This window comes from Aptenodytes forsteri, unplaced genomic scaffold, assembly GCF_000699145.1.
Source record: "Aptenodytes forsteri isolate BGI_AS27 unplaced genomic scaffold, ASM69914v1 Scaffold179, whole genome shotgun sequence".
Classification (NCBI taxonomy): Eukaryota; Metazoa; Chordata; class Aves; order Sphenisciformes; family Spheniscidae; genus Aptenodytes; species Aptenodytes forsteri.
Window position 1 is genome coordinate 1856617 of NW_008795378.1, and position 20861 is coordinate 1877477.

At 50.1% G+C, this 20861-nt stretch overlaps 1 protein-coding gene across 1 annotated transcript; it reads right to left on the reverse strand.

The window, feature by feature from the left end:
• Positions 1–4895: 4895 nt before the first annotated feature.
• Positions 4896–20362, reverse strand: SLC7A14 (solute carrier family 7 member 14). The gene is made up of 7 exons (XM_009280552.1): positions 20049–20362; positions 13471–13707; positions 12476–12693; positions 10387–10533; positions 9137–9345; positions 7709–8586; positions 4896–5218 (listed from the first exon to the last, which is right to left on the reverse strand). The coding sequence occupies exons 1-7, from the start codon at positions 20350–20352 to the stop codon at positions 4896–4898; spliced, it is 2316 nt and encodes a 771-aa protein (XP_009278827.1). The 5' UTR covers positions 20353–20362.
• Between the last annotated feature and the right edge of the window lie 499 nt (positions 20363–20861).

Genomic DNA, 20861 nt, shown 5'->3' on the forward strand with positions numbered 1-20861 from the left:
GCAAAACAACCCCGGAGCAGCTGCGGGGAAAACGGACATCTGCAACCGTGGGGCGTGAGGAGATGGGGCCAAGTATGGGACAGGATATTAGTGCTGGCACTGCAGAGGGGAAGTGTTTGGAGGAAGCACAAAGAACATTAAACTTTTCTAGTTTTCAAAGGATCAGAGCTGAAATACCTGCTTTACGCCCTCCCAAAACGCCCCAATCCCCTGTGGGGTTCTCCCAGGCTGGGTTGACCACAGCGCTGTTGGCTCTTGGAGGCTTTTGGTGCTCCTTTGCTGACCCAAAGCCTCAAAATAGAGTCAAATATAATTCTCCTGAATGGAAAAACTGCTCCACGCCATGCCTAATATCAGCTATGGAGTGGTGTGTGTGAGCTCTGGTGGTCACCCCGGTGTGGTGGTCCCCGATGCCCCAGTGGAGCCCTTCCCAGCTCCACCAGGACCAGCTATAGCTCCCCCTCACGGGGAGCATACCCGGCAGCCTCCCCATTCCTGAATAACAGGAATAACAGCAGGGAGCCCATGGGGGGACACTGGTGGCCCTGAGCGCCCCAAAGGGGAGAGGTGACTGTGGTCCTGCGAGCAACGCCTGCCTCCCAGCAGCCCCGGTGCCCATGCAGGGGGGTGACGGTGCTGTGACACCCCAGTAACCCCAGGGAAAGGTGGGTGCCTGCAGCACCCTGAGCAGATGGGAAGACATCGATGCTCCCCGGGGCTTCACCCTGCAATAGTCAACCTGCGGTCATTTGCTTTAGGTTTTTTTCTTTTTTTTTTTTACTGTGATTACCATTTTTTTTTCACAACAGTGCAGGTAAATACCAAAGTCAGCCCATTGAAATGGATCTTCTACAAAGGAAATTTTGAAGCACTTACTTAAGGCAAGATTTGTTCATCTCTAGCTTCAATTTAGCATTGAAAAAATGTCAGACCTTCAGGTACTGTTTGGCTTAACAAAATTTATATGGGATTTTTTTTATTATGTTTTGATTTAGTCTTTCATTTGAAAGATTTACATTACTGTGGAAACTGATACTAAGACACATTTGTCTCTGGCTTTCTTTAAAAATCCATTAGTTCCTGTTAGATTTTTAAATGTAAAGGCACACAATAAAGCTTTATGCATTTATTAAAATATACAGATTTTGGTAAATTTAGATTTCTTTCTTGGTATCTTGATAATATATATATATTATATGTATAGTTGTCAACAACACAATCATTTGAAAATAAAAATCACTCCATAACGTATCTGCATATTTTTTTTCTTTCTCATGACACACTACAAGATCCCATTGTACAATGCACCAATGGGCTTTTGGAAACCACAAAAAAAATTTTAATAGAACAAACTTTTTTTAACAAATACACCAATTTCATACCAGAACTGCAGAGAATTGTTACACCAGAAAGTACCATCTGCAAAAAATGCAAGATATACATCAGAAAGACCAAACAAAACAAAGTGAAGATCATTTACAAGCTGGATTTACAACATCCCATGTCGTTCGGGGCGTGATTTCTCTGCCACGTGGATGCCGGCGTGCTGGGCCTTGTAACCAAGTGGTCGTAACCGTGCGGAGTGAATTTGTGGAGGGACTGAGATCTTATATAGTCCGTCTGGAAGATTTGAGGTATTTACGCTCCGTCTGTATCACGCACCCGGGGGTGCGTGCCCTGCGGAGGGCTGTCAGGCGTAGGGGGGCTGTGTGCCTCTCACCGGCAGTGGGAGCAGCGTGGTACTGCTCTGCCTGTGTCCTCCTGATGGGTCAGGGGTGTGAGAACCTCCCTGAGGGGCACCCAGGGGGAAATTTGGATTTTGGGGTTACAGGAAAACAAGCACTTGCACCTCCTCCCAGCATCAGAAACCGCCCCTGGGGCCAGCGGTGCCCAGAGGTGATGGACACACCTGAACATTTTGGCCTTTGCAGCTTTTGTTTGTGCCCACTGAAGACTCCAACACCCGCTACAAGGGAAAGCGCCCGAGCTTCCAAACGGAGGCTGAACCCATGTGTCCCCCACACACTGCCGCTCGGAGCAGGGTGGGGATACCCAGGCAATCCCCAGCCTGCGACTTGGCTGCCTTCTCCTTACACTCCAATGCTAGGTGGGATGTGGTGGGCTCAGGAGGAGGGAACAGCTCCCACCCCCTGCCACGGCAAAGGCTGACAGCAGCCCATCTGCACCAGACAGTGCTGTGGCATCAAATGCTGTTTCCTGGTGGTCCTGGGGACATGGCACAGCTGTCCTGTCCTGGCACTTCCCTGGGAAGGGGAAGGAGGATGGGTGAACAGGAACAAGAGCAGCCGAAGGGCTTCACTCAATGCATGGGTCCAATGGAGAGGTTCCTACAGGCGCCAAAGAGCAAGGGATCAAGCCCTTGTCAAATTATACAGCATAACTAGAGCGGACATGACGACAGACACTGGTACTGGTAACTGCTCTGTAGCAAGAGATTAAGGCTGCAAAAGGAATAACGGGCTTCGATTTGACAGGGTACTTGGGCACAAGTTTGTGGTTCAGCAGATGCCTAAATACCATGTGGAAGCAGGACGAAGACGACTCCCTTGGATATGGTATAGTACAAGAGCTGGTAGGAAAATAGCATCAATCTTTCTCCCTGAAAATGTAAAGCCAGACCTGCGAGGTGCCATCTCTCTTGGGTACTTCTAAGGCATCGAGGACGAGAGCAGCCAAGCATGAGAGGTGACCTTTGCGAGAGGTGCTTGGCACCGCCAGAAAGGTTTCCCGAGCTGGCCCGTGAGTGGTGCACACATTGCAAACAGCTTTTCGGTGGGACATGCTCAGGATTTCTGCTTGTAGAAGCGTGGTAGGGGTGGGCAGTGGGAGGGGATGCCAGAGCGAAGCTTATGGGTCCTTTTGCCAAATCCTCGTTCCCATCCTGAAGTCCTCGTGGAGGCCAAACTTCTCTTGGTTTTCCTGGGGTGCTCCAGGTTAAAATCTGCAGAATAGGATGCTCTTCTCCACTGGGAAAAGGACTGTAGTTTGTGACTGTTTGAGACAGGAGCTGCAGGTGGGAAACTTTTGCAGCCATGGCCAGAGCCTCTCCATCGAGCCCTTGAGCCCCAGGAGCGATGGGGACGGGTGTGGGTCCAGGTACCCTCTGCATCTGACAGCCCCCTTGCCCACAAAGGGTGCCAGGCAGGCTCTGTGAGGTGTTTCAGGGGGCTGAGCCTCATCCAGTGAACCAAAGTGTTAATGGTTCTCAGCATCACATGTTGGAAATTCTGCCTCATGCCATTGCCTATGTTAAATTGTCTGCTGGGATGCCAGCAGCAGCCCCTGATACTAGGGGCTGGTTTGGGCTGATCCAGGGGAGCCCCGGGGATGGATCCGGCCGCAGCCTTCAGCAGCCGGCAGGAGGATGGGTGTCACTGTCTGATGGGGTGCTTCCTTGCTTATTATTTTTCAAAAAGATGTTCCTCTGTTGCAGTGTTTTAAACTAAGCATGTTGGTGATGGGCTCCAGAACTGGACCTGTTGCTAATTGCTGACTCAGCAGTGCAGCTGCCGTCTGTGCTGGGGGAGACGGTGGCTGCAACCAAACTCCATCACCACCGATAGTGCTGAGGAGACGCTGGCAGCAGGGAACCTGATGGCACTGCTGGGGGTCATGGCCATGCTTGGGCTGTACCGGAGAGTTTAACTACGAGAAATGTCCACCTGCAGACCACCTCTGCCCTGTGAGCCACCAGGTCTGTTTGGTTTCAAACTGAAATACAGACATTTATAGAATGAGCAGCGTTTTAGTATTTTTTCATACAGCATCCACCAAGCCAGGGTCAGAAACAGAGAAAATGGTACAAGGTGGAGACGGCAGGAGGGGAAGAGATTTCAGCAGCTGAGTCCTCGGCACTTGCCACATGTGGCCCAGCCCTGCCAAGACATGGCTGACCCATGGACGTTGCTATTTTGCAGGGGCACGGACACATCCCTGAAACACTGAGGCCAGAGCGAGCGCTGAAATGTGCCCACCACAATGAAGGAATTACAATGTAGTCATTTTTGTAAAAGACACAACGTGATGAAAACAGCGCCCAGCCTCAGACCGGTGATGCTCAGAGAAATGGCATGTGGTCCTCATTGACCATTCGCACAAGGTGGGCTGAGCCCTCACTGTGACCAGAAATGGGACCAGGCTCCCAACCACAGATTTGGGATGTTCAGCCATGCTGGGATTTCAAGGTTTGATTGAGACACGGACTCATTTTGAATCACAGTATTTGGGATGCTTGGATTTGGGGTGTGGGGATGGACACGGGGGTAGTACTGCTGTGTGCACCGAGTGCCTTTGCTCCAGAACGGGCCACAGAAACGCTGTGTGATGGGACCAACATCCCTGGATCCACCTCTGAGCTACTCCCTTGAAAGGGGTTTGTCCATCTCCATTTTGTACCTACCTACCCATCTGTCCCTCTGGCTCAGCTATTACTTCTAAGGTGGTTCAAAGAAAAAAACCACACATGCTAAGAAAGTGCCAAAAATGTAAGAGTGGCATCTCACTGCTGTGGCCCTAGGGTGGACATTCCCTGGGCACAACTCGTCTCGTCCCCTCATGCGGCTCCTTCCACCTCTCAATGCCCTCCCAGTTTGGCACATCTCCCACTCCACCACCTCCGCTGGTGCAGCTGGTGCCAGGAGATCAACCGGTGCCGGGGCATCAGCTGGCATTCACCAAAGTGGGACCCGACCGGTGGAGCCGGGATGGGCCACGGGTGTGTTTGGTTCGTGGTCAACGGCAGTCGCAGAGCGTGTCCCGAGGACCGGAGGTGAGCGGGGTGGTGGTGGAGGACCCAGGGAGGATGGGACAGGACGGGGGAGCCGTGGGGACCCTTCCTCATCAGCTGGGCGCGCGGCGCCCCGCTGCCCGCCCCACTACTCGGGTGAGTAGTCCAACTCGTCGTTGGCGATGAGAGCCTCTGACGGCGGTTTGTGCCTTCCTTTGCTTTTCGACCTGCTACTCGTCCGATGGCTTTCCTTTGCTCCTGCCATTTGCTGGTACGAGAAGCCCTTGTCCTCAGAGGGACCCCAGCCCGGGTAGCCCTCACTTTCAGTGGCGTTGGAGAAGCCGTCGTCCATGGAGAAGGGGTCTACGTCCACATCGTAGCGTTGGTAGGTGCTCTGGTGGAGGGCCTCCTCCCTGGCACTGATCTCCAGCGTGCTGTTCCACATCCCATAGCCAAAGTAGATGAGCAGACCTGCAGTGGGTGAGAGGGAGAGGGTTGGACCCCAGCCACCCGCACCAGCACCGCGGCCCCCGGATAAAACATTGCTATAAACATGCCATGCCCCAAAATGGCACCTGCCCCCCAAAACCCACGTCAGGGGTGGGTCGGGGATCCAACCTGGCTCACCGCCAGCCTCCTCCCACCCAGCACTGGGCTGGCTCCAGCTGATGAGGGTTAAGCATAAGTAAATATACCTATATATTTTAAGCTAGTGTATGTTGTAGTTGATGTCTGTTCTTTGAAGCTGTCAGGGCTGTGTTTTCGGGCTGCCAGCTGTGACCTGAGGGCTGTATGTTTTAAACATCAGCTGGGATTGCTGCTGGCCACGTGATTGTGCCATCTGCAGCTTTGGTGGGACGGCAGCTCCCAGCAGACGTGTGGAGGCTCCCAAGTGCCGACAACCAGCATCTCCACCCTCTTACCCTCCCAGCTACCCTTTTCTCTCTGGAATTTTCTCATGCTCTCAGTCTCTGTCCTGCTGGTGCTCACAGCCACATGTGCTGCAGGGTTGTCAGGATGAGTGTATTGGGTATTAAAACAGCTCTGAAATCCTGTCCTCCTCCCCTCAAGAGTTTCATTTCATCTTCTCCCTCTAGCCCTACCTGTTCTCACCTTCCTGCACCAATGCTTTGCCCACAAGCAAATGTATCTGGAGATCTAATTTCCAGTGGATCCTGGGATTAACCTGCCCCAGACGTGTGCATAGAGAAACGCACACTTCTCCATGTGCCATGGACTGGCCATGAGGGACTGCTTGTGAGGTTAAATCCAGAGTCTGTGTGGCAGGACTATACATCTCCATCAGAAAAACAAATGGAATGTGCCTCCCCAACAGTCGAGCAGCCATGGATGGGGCTGGTGGAGTCCATCACACCTTAATAGAGTGGCTTAATTGACTTGTTGCCATTGCTGGCAGCTGAAGATGTATTAGATGTACCCACAGGGGAAAGTATTTAATCACAGCGGATTAAATTGGTGCTTTGGAGCCATCTTTGCTTCCAGGTAGAAGGGCTTTCCCTGGATTTGCAGCTTCACCTATTGCCTTTGAGGGCCAAAAAAACCACCAAGCATGTCTTCTCCAGCCCAAAGAGTGCATGTGGCAGCTACCGCCCAACAGCTCAGCTTGGGGTAAGTGGATTCTCAGAGATAGAGCTTTGCTATGGGACCTCAGTCGTGCAGGACTGACCCAGGATAACTGCAGTCCTCACCCCAAAGCAAAAGAGGGAATAGCAAAATGGGGGAAAAATGTGGTAACAGCCTCCCCCAAAAGGGTGGAAACCATGAGAATACTCTAAACTCTCTGAGACACCAGAGGGAGATCCAAGGTCTGTTCATGTCATCTCCTGGCTCTGACAACTGAGTTCAAACATCTACAAATGTCAGGAGGCACCTGAGAAAAGCACGAAGGCTGGTGAGCCTGGTGTGGTGGACTGTGCCTGCCCGCCCCTCCTTCAGGAGGGGTGATTCCTGCCTTTATGGGAGGTGGCAGCTGACTATGACCTTTGCATCAATCCTCATTCTCTTTCCCCACAACTTTCTCCCTCTCAACCCAGGACCCTCAACCCTGCTCCCAAAGGGGAGGGCTGCTGGTGGGATACTTGGCCAGGGATAGTTTTTTTGGGTGCTGGCACTATGCTCAGAGTCTGTTGTCTGCAACTGGGGCTCCTCTGGGCTGCTGCAATATATATGTTTACCCATAGGCTTATTATTTCTCTGTAAAGAGTCCTTGGCTTTGATATTGTCTTGTTGCTCCAGTTCTCTATAGTCCAGACTTGAGAGCCTTCAGGAGGAGCTATGAGAGCTGCTCTTTTTCTCCTGGGTTTGTGGAGTAAGTGGGTTGCAGTGTAAAGCAAGGGAAACTATGGACATGCCAGGCTCCTGGCTATGTGCCAGGAAGACTAAATTTGGCAAAAAAGGTCCACAACAGAGCCTGTGAATCCCGAGATCCCCCTGCCACAAAGTTAAGGACTTAGACGAAGAAAAGGAGATACAATCCACAGATCCCTTGGCTCTCTCTCTCCCAGGGCTGTTGGGGCTGGGCAGCTCTGGGCTTTGGAAACACAGTGCTGAGATTTTGGTGTGGGTTGCTGAAGAGCTCAAGTGGGTGAAATAGCAAGAAAGCAGGCAGATTTCTGTAGGAAACCTGCCTGCAAGGCAATTTCCAGAACCCACCTACTTTGCATCAAACGACTCATCAAAATAGTCACCTTTGCATGGAGCAGTTTACTTCCATCAAACTGACATTTTCTGGAGGTGTACTTTTCCATTTAGCTATGGTTTGGGGGCTTGATTAACTGAGGTTTCTAAGAACTTCAGGCTGACAAGGGGCAAATGCAAAGGACTAGGTATGTCAGAGCTGAAGAAGCATCAGCCTAAGCACTCTAATTAGGGAAGTTATTACTAACATCCTTTCAAAAAAGTGTCAGTTAAAAAATTAAAATAAATGAATCTGAGACTCACCCACAAAGCACCAGACGGCAAATCGGATCCACGTAACTGTGGAGAGCTTCAGCATGAGATAGATATTCACCAGCATAGCAAAGGCAGGGACGAAGGGGAGACAAGGTGCCATGTAGGGCAGCTTCTTGGGGTTTTCTGGCTGCTGCAAGATCACAAACACCAGCACGATGATGAGCAGGATCATCAGCACGACGAGGAGGACAGCCCACCAGCTCTGCTCATAGATGTAGTCTGCCCCAAAAATGATGAAGGAGCAGAAGATGAACATCAGGACGAAGAGCAGGAGCACACAGGTGGTCACTGTGTGGCCGGTGGCTGCCGTGGGGCGGTCCATTTTCCCCGGCAGTCCAAGGTGGATCCTCATTGTGTAGTAGCGAGGGCCAATCAACTTCTTCAGCTTGATGAGGTAGATGTTCTCAGACTCATCTGCCTCTATCCCTGAGGTCATGTCGACCGTGCCATAATTGGGGTGATTCACATTGTAGGTGGATTTATCAGATTTCCCAATTAGCATCTCGTTATCCCCCAGCGACGGCAGATTTTTTGCCCCGCATGTGTTGGTCGGTGGGCCAGTGAACTCTTCTCCTTCGCTCCCTGGGGAGCAAGCTTCCTTCTCGCAGTCGGCCAGGATGCCCTCCTTCTTCTTGGTGTGCTCCTCGGAGAGGAATTTGACAAAGCCATCGATGTCGCTCTCAGGCTGGTATCGGAGGAGCAGGACACAGACGGAGACCAATGTGTAGGCGAGCAGTGTGCCGATGGACATCATTTCTATCAGGTCCCTCAGGCTGACCAGCAAGGAGAGCAGTGCTGCAAGGAATCCGGAGACGATACAAGCCACTACGGGAGTTTCCGTGTAAGAACTGATGTGGGACAAAAATCTGGAGTGCAAAACAGTTGCAGAAGGTTAAATTGCAGATGGCAGTGGTTCCGTCACAATAACTCTTACTCGGCTAGAGGGGCCAGGCTCAGAGCTGTGATCCCTTCAGCTCTTGATGCTTTTTGGTGCTTAGACTCTGGACAGCTGGGGACTGGAAATACTGCTGAGACTGGCTCTGGGGTTAGATCTAGGTCTAACCAGATCTGAAATGGGCACTTGGACACTTGCAAATAAGCGCCAAGATTTTATGCATATAAGCTGCTCTCCTTTGCAAGTAACTCTTGAATTAAATGCTTATCCTCCCATAAGCTGAATCTCTAGGTACCAGCACCAAATGAGAAACTTTTCCGTAGATCTATCCTGATTTTTTTCCCCAGGATTTTGCTTTGGTGTGTGCCCTGTTCTGCAAGCACTGAGTCTGTGCATGCCTGCTGCTCCCTGCAGTCATGGCACCAGGCTGTCAGGGTGCAGGACAGTCCCTGTCCCTCCCAGTATACTTCCCTTTAGGTCCCAAGGGGGAAAAAATAAATGCCAGCATGGGCATGACTGACCTGAAGAGCAGCCCATCACCAGCCATGGCATAAATGACTCTCGGCATTGGGAAGAGGGAGCCCAGCAAGCTGACGGTCAGGCCAGCCACAGACCCGATGGCAACAATGAACTTGGCTGCGTAGAAGCCATGGGCCACAAACATTTCCATCAGTGGGGACTCGGTGTCGATGGCATCATAGGGCACCATGAGCGTGAGGATGATGCTCACCTGGGGAAGGCGAGAGGAACAGGACGTGGGTGTCAGCTGGGGACTCGCAGGGCACAGGGGCTGCTTCTCAAGGGTGGAAAGCCAAAAAATTTCAAGTCTGATTGAGATTATATCCCTATGTCCCCTGTGGAGGGGATGTAAAATGGTAGAGGTAAGGCCTCCGACGGCAACAAGGCGACACCTTGAGCCTTGCTGCAGTGGTGATGCAGAAGGCTGGTGGGACTCGGTGGGGTTAGTAACACTCGCATTGCCCATGTTCCTGTGTGGGGACAGCGCTGCCTGAGTCATGCCCTCCCCATGGGACAGACCCAAAACCCAAGATAGCACTGCCTGGGGCAACGCTCTAATCCTATTTGAGCCAAAGAGAAATTGGTTTCGAGGCAAGCCCACCACGCTGCAGGAGAGGCAGTGGGTGAGTTTCTTTGAAATGATCAGAACAATATTTTTTCTCCTTTGTGACTCAATTTTGCTCTTTTACAGGGAAAATCCCTGAGTACAGACATGCATTTATTGGGGTGCAGAGCAGCTGGATATCTCTTGCATGGCCATCCCTGCCCATCCTCCCCCTCACTTGGGCCCTCTCCCGTATCTCCAGCAGAGGCAGTGCTGCTTTTCCCAAAAACACGGAGAAAGGTTGCTGCAGTGCTGCTGCTCCTTCCGCTTTGCTGCACTCCTGAATGCAAAAATAGCTGTGGATGGGGATGAGGCGTGAGGAAAAAAACAGCCGCCACCATCTCCCTGCAGCTGGCAGAGGGATCTCGGCAGGGTGACAGGAGCCTGGGGACAAACTGGGCTGGGGCCGAGGGGAGCCTCGGCAGGACACTGCAGTCACACGGAAACACAGCTGTCTCAGTTCCCACCAAAGAAAGGGCCCTTGTCCGAGGGTCAGACTGGAACCCTGGCTCATGGGGAGGGGAGCCACACAGATGCCCAGAAGGGACACACTATATATATAGCGACACATGTATATTTTTGTGTGTGTGTATATATATGCATACATATATATTTATGTACATTTACGTATGTATAGCTAGTACTTACGGACACATATGCTGTCAAGCACGTGACAAGTGAGGCTGTGATGGCATAGGGGATGGAGGTGTTGGGACTCTTTGCTTCTTCTCCCGTGGTAGCAATGATGTCGAAGCCAATGAAGGCATAGAAACACGTCGCGGCCCCTTTGAGCACCTGTGTGGAGGATCGAGCATCTGAGTGCCAGGAGGAAGGCTGGCACCCAACCAAGGAGAGGGAACTGAGCAGAAATGAAGGAGCCCAGTTCTGCCTTGTCTGAGCTAAAGGGTGAGTGGGGCAGATCAGGGGTTGCACACGTCAAGTTGGGTGTTCCCATCTGGGGACTGACCCTGGGAACACCCATAACCCAGTGATCTGGACTAGGGAAAAGATTTCAACGTGCGGCCTGAGTCACTGGAGGCGTCTGCAGCTCACTCGTGGTGCACCACAAACCTGTGCCCGCGCAGTGCCCAAATCTGCTGGGAGATCCTGGCAGCGACAGAGGAGACAATTAACTAATTTCAGGTTTGCTTTCACAATACTCCGCCCCAAATCCATTTATATTAGTAGGGATTTGGAGCATGTTTACACATTCCATCTTAGCAAGATGTCTCATGTGGCAGCAAGATCTGCTAGCAGAGGAAGCAGAAGAGAGCAGCAACAGTCAGATGTGTGCCGCTTTCCAAACAACCTCTGTTTTGCTTGGAAGCTGCAGACAGGTTAGGAGCACACGTTGGAGCACTTGGATGAGGAATTATTTGTACTGTTTAGTTATTTTTTAATGTGATTTTAAAAAATATACAGTATTAGCAAGGTCATTTCTAGGGAAGAAACGCTGAAGCAGGCTAAAGACTGTGTGGCTGTAAGGAGTGAGATGATTTGCAGTTGTAAAACTCTCGCATACATCTAGCTAGCTAGCTGGGTACCACGTGTCCATCACATCTCTGTCATCTCAGCTGTCTAGTGATGGAGCAGACAGTAAAATTCACCTATTTCAGGGGACTACATGTAATTACCTTTTTAAAGTATCCCCTATGCTCCTGGGGATCTCATGCTTGTGCTATGGTGGATTTACTTTTACAAACAATTTGGGAGTCAAACAACCAGCTGAAAATGATGGGAAGACCCTATTGATGTTGATGTGCTTCGGATTTGTATCTTTTAAAACTATATATTTTTGCCAGGAGATATTTGGTGGGTTGAACTAGAGCAAAGCAGCTATTTTCTATTTGCTCTTTTTCATTCCTATTGTATGGCATAAAACGCCAAGCACAATCCAAAGGTAAATATGACCTCTGCTCTCAAATGGGCCTCAGTGCTCTTCTCCTCACTGTTGTCCTCTGGCAGAGGTACTGATTTACTGAAGGGAGGTGCAGGGACTTTATGGCAGCTTGGGACCCTTTCAGTAATCAAGACTCTTGGTTTACTTTACTTTCTTGCTTATTTTTCTGCACAAAACCCCGATGGAGTCGAGCAGTGTAAATCTGAGAAATTATCTTGGGTTTAGGCCAGCTGAGATATTTTCAGTCTCTGTTCATCCTTGGATAAAAACCAGTGCAAGCAAGCTAAAAAAACCAAATATGTCCAAATTCTCAGTAAGCTTTGAGGGAACATCCATAAAATAAGTACTGGCAGGTGGCATTATGAAGTGCTCAAAACAAATGCTTGAGAACATTGTTGTTGAAAACCAGCCAACACAAGTATCTCCCCCTCCGCAGAGGCTGAGCCAGCTCCTCCTGAGCGCCCTGTCTCGGATGGCCACTGCATTTTGCTCCATCGCCTGGCAATTAGTGGCATTTCCTGGTGTATACTTTCACGTAGAGTTTGGCTCTCCAGGAGGGTATTTTGGAAAAGTTCTGAGTTTATTCTAAGAGCTGGCAGGAGATACAGGCAAAGCTTTGCCATACCATTTGGGTGTGGTGGAGCAAGGAGGTCTGGATCCAAGCCTGCAGTGGTGGAAGTTGGAGGTCCCTGGCCAAAGCGCAGGTGGGTTTGGCAGGGTTGAGATTTGGAGAGTACAGTGGAAGTAGGGTGTGTATAACATGAGCAAAGCTGAGCGTGTGGCAGGTGGGTGGCATCGCTTAGGTGCTGCATGTCCCTCCATGTGCCCAGGACTTACCCCCGGCCATCCGAACGGCAGGAATTGCCCTTCAGACCAGTTGTCACCTTTGACATAGAAGAGACCAGCAATCATGATGAAGATCCAGACTGCCAGGTTAATGACATTGAGCACGTTGTTCAGCCCCACCGAGTTCTTCACCCCCATGGCCACGATGATGGTGACAATGACAGCAATGACCAGAGCAAGAAGGTCAGGGTATGACTCTTCTCCTTTCCCTGGGTAAGAGAAAAGAGGTGTGTAACTCTCCATCCATAGCTGTGGACAGCATCTCCAGAAACTCTGTGGGGGCTTTTAAAAATGCTTCTTCAGACCCTGAGGCTTTGCAGAACTCGATCTCATTGCAAAGGTGGTCTCCAGATGCCCCTGCCTCTGCTAGCTAAAGCTGTTTTATTAAGGTGATAAATCCTGATGCCTCAAGACACTGTTAGGAGTTTTGGGAGAGCAGCAAACAAATGATCAGGTCCCATTTTGCATAACATGTATCTGCCAAGTACTAATTAAAACTCAATCAAACATTAAGTTTTCATGACACAGGTACAGGACAGCTAGCTGTTTTACTTACTGGTAGGAACCATGGACTGTTGCTGGAACTGCTGGTCATACAGCACCATCACAGCCCCGAGTTTCTACATGGCAGTGCTGCAGACACCAGCTTGTACTCTCTAACAAGGCTCTGCATGTGCCTTAATGGGATCAAGCAGAGTGCTTGCACTGGGTGAAGTGCTCCTGCGCTGTCATTAGCCTCTGACATTCGACTAATTTTTCTGGGTGCTTATTCTGCTAAATGCCAGCTCATCCCAAAGGGGCTCAAAGTATCATGTATCCCATCCTCCCGAATCCCGTCTGTGAACCAGACTGCAAAGGCAATGTACCAGAGGCAGATGGATGGTAAATAATGAATGAAGCCTAATATCCACATCTGACTTCTGATGAGATTCCAATTACTTTTCAGGCCCTAGTTAATGTGGGTAGCTATGCACGGCGTGACGCACCTAGTCCGTTCAACGTCCCGACACTGTTGATCATCCAGTGGCTGATGGTGTGGTTGGCCAGCGAGTCGAACATGCTGCTGAGGGCGCTGGCGCCCGCAGCCGTGCCAATAAGGTACTCCAGGATGAGGTTCCAGCCGATGAAGAATGCCACAAACTCCCCCACCGTCACGTAGCTGTAGGTGTAGGCAGAGCCTGTGGTCTTGGGGACCCGCACGCCAAACTCAGCGTAGCAAACGCCTGTTTAGAAAAATACGAAGCAACATAAAGAAAACGTGCTTGGAAAAGGAGAAAGTAAAACTGCCTTGGTCCCACCTGCCTGGAGGTGCCAGGAGGTACAGGCTGTAGTCAGCATCAGAATGCTGGCTGTAGTCAGCAACAGAAGGAGCCCAGAGACATCGCAGGGGGCCGTGGTGACCCTCCCTCCCCAGTTGCTTGGCTTAAAAAGCAGCCCATTTTCCCATTAAAATCAAGCTGTGATGGAACATTTTTGAGGATACACAGTTCAAACTACCCAAATGTTTACAGCCTGTTGTAGAAGAGCCTTCTCACAGGTGTGTGTCCCTGATGTGGGACCCTCCGACATGGCCAGCTACAGCCCCCACAGACGTACAACCGAAGCTGGGGGGAAATCCAGGCACAGGGAGCAGAACTGGGCAGTACTGGTGGTGCAGTCCTTGCAGCACCGCTTCCCTGCAGGAGCTTTGATGGTGATAGATACCTCTTCTTCCCCATCCAACAGTGACACCATAATATGATTTTTGCCAAGAATGTTTCTCTCAAATGTTTTATTTGTGGTACCTATATACTGACAAGCTCCCAGTGCTTTTGGCTGCAGAAAACATCATAGCCCTGGGAAAGGTGGTCACAGTGAGACCTGCCAGAGGACAGTGTTTGGCCACAAGGAGGTCAGGGATGGTTATAGCCACTGCATGAGATCCTGGACCAGTCTTGCCCAGCCTCATCCTAGAGCAAGATGCCACAGGAGGGGTCACACAAGGCTACACCTCTCCCTGCCCCGACTGTGCAATCTCCAAACACTTATCTTGGGCTATTGCTATGCAGATCCAGGCACGAGCACTGCCCTGATCATCCCTGCTCTCATCTGTACCCATGCAGGAGGAGTTTGAAGCCATCTTACATAGAGAATGTAAGTTATTTTAATACTTAAAAATGTTACATGTAAGTCTCATTCTGAAGAATAATTGCAAAACTAACTTTGTAGAAGAAAAGAAAAGCAAAAAGAAGTATTTAACTGCAACTGTTTGGGAGGAGATTTCAGTGGACTTTAATACTTTCCAAACTCCTTGTGTACTTACTATGTCAGGATACTTTTCAACAAATCCTGACCCTGACACATTGCTGTCTTAAAACAACCATTAGCTTTTATTTAAAAGGAATGGATGGATTTAGTCATAAATTCCCCAAATATTAGTCAGAACAAGTGCTGGAAGGCCACACTGCATCCTGCATGTTTAACACTGATTAAGCCCCTGCCCTGAAGACCCGAGTTCAGCTCATATGGGTTAACAGGTTAGTGCTGCTGCTATCGTTGTGTAAACACGTAGTAATTATCGAGTTCTTTATCAACTACTTTTCTCTATTTAGAAGATAATAATTGCTTCAAAACTGCAATCAGTTCAGTATAGATAGAAGAATGAATAATTTATAAAAATGTTATGAGGTCGCTGCTCTTACTGTAAGTGCAGTTTTTACGTAGTACAAACACAGAATTATTGAATCCCTAAGCTGAATTTGGTGGTGCTTCTTTTCTAGGTATTGGAGGATTTTTATATTCCATTCGCTGTTTAACTTGCATGCATGATTCTGGCAGTGCTTTTCAACGGGACTCTTCAAAACTCCATTTCTGTAAAGCAGGCCCAACTGCAGGAGCAGCAAGACATCCCCATCATCCAGCCCTACAGACAGTCATTATTCAAAGCTGATGAAAAAATGCATGCACGCGGCAAAGGTAAGACATTCACAGATAACTACAGGCCTGAATGATTTATGAAGCAGGTGCTCTGATGGGGACAAGTATCTAGTTTCTCTCTTTGATGGCCTTAAAAATCATATCATCTTACTTGGAGGCAGCTCTACTTTTAGCCAATGATAAGATAAGGCTTAAAGAGGATTGTTATTGATACTGAATGATAATGGCAAAGCAAAGATATTAATATGTATAAAATGTTTGAGTTTTCAATTACTCTACTAGGATCCCAAAATAGAAGAGTAATCTTTCACTGTGCATTGTATACAGCAACATGTTGTGGATATCTCCATTAGGTATCAGCATATATTAAGAAAATAAACTATTTTTTATCATAGCATGAAGTATCCAGTCTGGAGGACATGAAATGCAAGATTTGCCATCCATTCCTGATTGCCACTGGCCGTATTGGATGGCATTAATCAAATCACTTTGCTTTGTGGTGCTGTAGGTCCTCCATCAGAAACAGGGTTCACAGCACTTCCCTCTTTGCTTAAAAAGGAAGATAATATCATAGTTTATTAGGGTGCAGATTTTATCTCACTAATCTCTGCTGCATCAGTAGTGTATTATTATTATTATTATTGTAATACAACTGCATAATAAAACTGTGTTACTCAGTTACTCAGTTGCTCGTTGGCAGCCCCGGCTATTTGGCACCTTGTCTGCCAGTACCCGGAGAGATGCAGCTCTCCCGGTGCCCCTGCACAGCCAGCCCGGCTCCGGGAGTGCAGGCTGAGGCTGGGCACGCTCTCCCCACCACGACTCTTTGAATTTGGAGACAGATTCCTTTTTTCCCCCCCAATCAAGAGTGATTGCAAGTTTCTGCAGAAAACAAACCAACACAATGGTTGTTTGGAAGAGCAGTCTTTTTGCAGAAAACCACTCCTTTTCCTTGAATATCAGCTAGGCTGTGTAATTGGTGTGACAGTCATTATGCTGGTGTAATTATACAGTTATTGACATTATTCAGAAGGACATAAACACAGCTGAGCAGTTTGGTCCATGACATTGTCCCTTCCAAGATCCCATCTACAACACCCCATTTTTCAGGTTTAATTGACCTCTTCATTCTCTGATTTATCTTGTTTGGGGGTAGGAGGCGAGGCAGCCAGCAGCTTTCTATACAGCGCATGTATACGGGTTAGATGTTTTTGTGTTAGCAGTGGCTTGGGGTCACACTGGGCATCCTGATCTGCCTGGTGGGGACTTCTGCTGGTGAGCAGTGCCTTGGCAGGGCAGGAGGAGGGACCACTAAGTCCGTGCTAGCTTCAACCTCAAACTCCAGTGCTGCAACAGCCGCTGGGCAGCACAACCCGTGGTACAAGGGGCTGGTGCAAGCACCACAGCTCAGTGCACCCTCTTGGCTGCTGCCTTGCTTTCGGTGTGCCGGGGCGGTGGTGGCCGTGGTGTGGATGCTGACCATCCCACTGCCGCCTGGCATGAGGACACACAGGGACCATGAGACATCCCACAGGTTACTGGCACAATGGGAATGATGTTTCAGGTGAAACAAGCCTTTGGGAAGGGGTCTTTCAGCAGTTCTGGAGGTAACACCAATTAATTCATGCTACCACGCAACAAATCCAGAGGGACCATCCTTCGTTAAACAAGAACAGCCAATCTATCGCGGCAGGTATATGGCAAAATCCTATTTTCAGCAAGCCACTGAGCCTGTCCATTGTGTCTCATGATCACTGTGTGCAGATATATAAAAGGCAGCTCCACAAAGAAAGCTTCCTCAGAAAAAGAACTCCCAGTTCTCCAGCACTGCCCAAGCAGCTCATGATTAGCTGCAGCTGGAGCCCCCTGATCCCAGCCCTTGTCCTGCAGCCAGGCAGCACCTGAGGCATATGCTCAGCTGTCCCCTGCTCCATTGTGTACCCTGGCTGTCACTGAGCCTGCTCCCACATGGGTACCAGGTAAGAGCATGGCAAAGTGCTCCAAAACTGTGTGGCTTGGTGCTTGAAATCCCCATCCAGGGTTGCTGGGGTTGCAGAGCAGTTTCCGTGGGAGAGAGAGTCTCTTTGTTTCTTGCACAGCCTGGCACCAAAGCCTGCGGGGTTGTGTGGCAGGGAAAGCTATCCCACACCGGTAACCATCATGGGGGAGGACCTGACCCTTGCCTGCGCTCAAAGGAAGGAGTTTGCAAAACGTGATCAACAAGGTTGTTCTACTTTAGGAAAGGAGACCACTAAAAGGACAAGCAGCAGCTGGTGGAAAAGGCTGTGGAGAGGGTAATGGGGTTGGGTAAGATGCAAACTGCTGACTTCTGCCAAGAAGGGCTTTTGGTTAGAGACGGGAGTGAGAGTGGAGAAATCCCGGTGGTTGCAGCTGATGGAGGGAGCCTGCAGTGTCCCCTGTGCTAGAGGCTTTGTGGAGGGAAGTTGGGCAAACGTTTCTGTTTGAGACCTGAATAAAAGGCCTTCCAGTGAGAGGATGAAAGAGATATTGATTTAATTTATCAGTTTAATCAATGATGTCTGTAAGTACCTTGGCGGGGCACATGTTGCTTAAACCTAAGGGAAGTCATAACTGGAATTTGTCTGGTAGATGAAATTGGAAAAATCCCTATCTGAAACCGTGTTAAACAGCACGGAGGGATTTAGGGATTTCCCACTGGTGGGACCTGCCTGGCAGGGCTTCCCCGTGGCTGTTGCCCAGGGGAGCTTTCTGGAAGGGGCTTTTTTAGCCAAAACCCTCCTGGGCTCACTTTGCAGGCAGTGGGATCTGACTCTGTGTTCTTCAATACATTATGGAAAAGCAGGTGATCTAGTGGTCCCATCTGGCCTTAAAACTGTGAGAAACTCCTTAAAATCTGTCTGTGCACACTTGCCCGAGCTCAGTGCCTGGTACACCGGGACTGACGCATGAGCTGAAATCACTTCCCCTGTAAGCCTGATAGCCCATCCGGCTCCTGAGCCCTTGCTCAGATTTGCCAAAATGTGTTGCTGTTATAAACAACAGCAGCGTCAACGATGAAGTGAGGAAGCAGCCAAGGAGACTATCAGAACACTGCATCATTTGCAAAACACCTTTCCAGGGCTACAAAAGCAAGCGGAGATGAAAGCTGAGCGGGAAGCAGTGCGCGCTTCTGTGGGCGAAGGCGGGAGGAGCTCCCCGCTGCGGGGCAGGGCTTGCGTCTGGGGTGAAAAAGCCCCTTTTGGAGGACAGTGTGGGTTTGGGTTTTTTTTGGGTGAGACCCACCCAGGATCTGTTTGCTCTTGGTTTGCATCATGGCCAGCGAAACCCCCACAGAGGAGAGAAAGTGGGCAGTGGGAAAGGATAAAGACACTGATGCTATCTACCACCTGGGTTAAAAAATGGGTGGTTTGGTTCATTTGTTGTGTTGGGATCTCAAATGAGCATTGGATCTCATCGCATGCTCTCAGCTCTTGTTCTGGACTGAACCAGTGGTAAATGGGTCTGAGCTGCCTTGTCACTGAGGGTCTAACTGGGGAGCAGGGAGGCAGGACTGTCAGTGTGGCGGTCCCCAGCCAGCTGCGCTGGGATCTTTTGCTGGCATGGCTTTGGGGAGAGCGTGACACGCATCCCCGTGCTGCGCCAGGGTTGTGCCTCTGGGCTGCAGGGGTGTAGGGGGTTCAAATTTGCATGGACTTTGGTGGGATCTCCATGGAGCAGCACTGTAACCTCCAGGGAAAGAGCATGATGTGCTTCCACCTTCCCCTACAAAAATCCAGAGACCTGAAAAGCTGAGCCGGGTCATTTTGTTGTGTTTGCTGTTCCTGTCTTCTATCAAAGCTCTTTGCCATTTACTCAAGTTTCCTTATCCAACCCGCGGATAAAAGCTGGATACCAGACTGACACAGCATGCAAAGTCCTCTGAGCAGGGCAAGCAGGAACATCACATCATCGTGTTAGCACTGATCTGGAAAGGACAAATGCCAGCAGTACTGCCTTCATGTGGAAACCACAGCTCGAGCCATATGCTCAGCTGGGTTCCTATGGAGGAGATGGAATTCACCGGCTTTTCACTGAAATACATAATTCCTCTCTCTCCGCACATTTGTTTGTTGGGGTTTTGTCTGGAAATTCAAAGAGCGATCCTGCATGAATAGGAGCCAATAAAATCAACTCCAAAACTAATTGAGGAATTTTTTAACTGTTAGCAATGTCCACAATAAAAGAAGCTGGCCCCGGTGCTACCCAAGCCACCGATATCCTTCCTGTTGAAGCAGGGTTTCCCACAAGCCACGTTGTGCTCTTGTTCCAGTGCTGTGGCTTGGCCACGCTCTCTGCTTGGGACACGTGCTGCAAAACTCTCAAATGTTTCAAAATGTATTGACCACAGGCTCCATCCTTGGGGAAGCCATCAGCAGCTCGTCGTGGTAATTATGCTTGGGCTGCTCGCTCCCGGTACAAGGTTTGGTCTGATATTTGGGAAATGAGAGACAGTGCACCTTGTGAGCTGGATAAGCCCAGTGTGAAAGGGTTTTTTAGTCTATGGGGAAGTTGCTACTCCTCATAGCTTGTGCTGTTGAGTATGGGTCCTGCCAGGCGTCCACCCATGAATGGAGCCAGAGAATGCACGAGATGGCACGTTACTCAAAAATCCACCCACACGACTCACCCGACAAGATGGAGGCAACAGCAGCGATGATGAAGGAAACGATGACCCCGGGCCCCGCCATCTCCTTGGCCACCAGGCCGGACACCACGTACATGCCGGTGCCCACGCAGCTCCCGACACCAAGGGAGATGAGGTCAAGGGTGGTGAGGACCTTGGCCAGCCTGGCACCCTGGGCGGTGGCAGTCCCCGTGCCCTCCAGCATTGACTCCACGGGCTTGGTGCGCAGGATGCGTGTGCGCAGGGCATGGCCTGCCGCCCCCCACGGCACCCGCCGTGGGTCCAGGCGTGAGAAGAAGCTGCTCATGGCTGATGCTGGGTTTAGTGGAGGTGGGTCACGGATGGTTTCGGCAGCACCCGCTCAGGTCTGTGGCTGCATCTCTCTCCTGTGCTGGCGGCCTGGCTGCAAGAGAGGGGAACACAGTTTTTAACTGAAATAGCAAAGAAAGAGGGATGTGCTCCACAGGAACTGAAAGGGGCCCCTGAGCCAGTTTCTGGCTGGGCTCCAGCGCTGGGAGAGCCCTGGGGGCCGAGGGGAGCTTTGCTTTCACCAATGCTGCTGCTCCGGAGAAATCTCCTTTCTCCATCCCAATTGTTTTGTACAATAGAGATGCTCTGCCCCCCTTTGTGTTTGTCTGCATGGTTTTAGCCCCAGTTATTAATACAGCCCCATAAGCAGCAGGAACCTGATACTCTCCAAGTGCCCATTACATGGCTTAATTGCTACCAAAAGCGATGATGGCTATGTATAACCGCGAGGTGCTGGTGGCCACCGTGGCACCTTAGGTCCCGGTGGGGACCAAGCCCGGCCCCAAG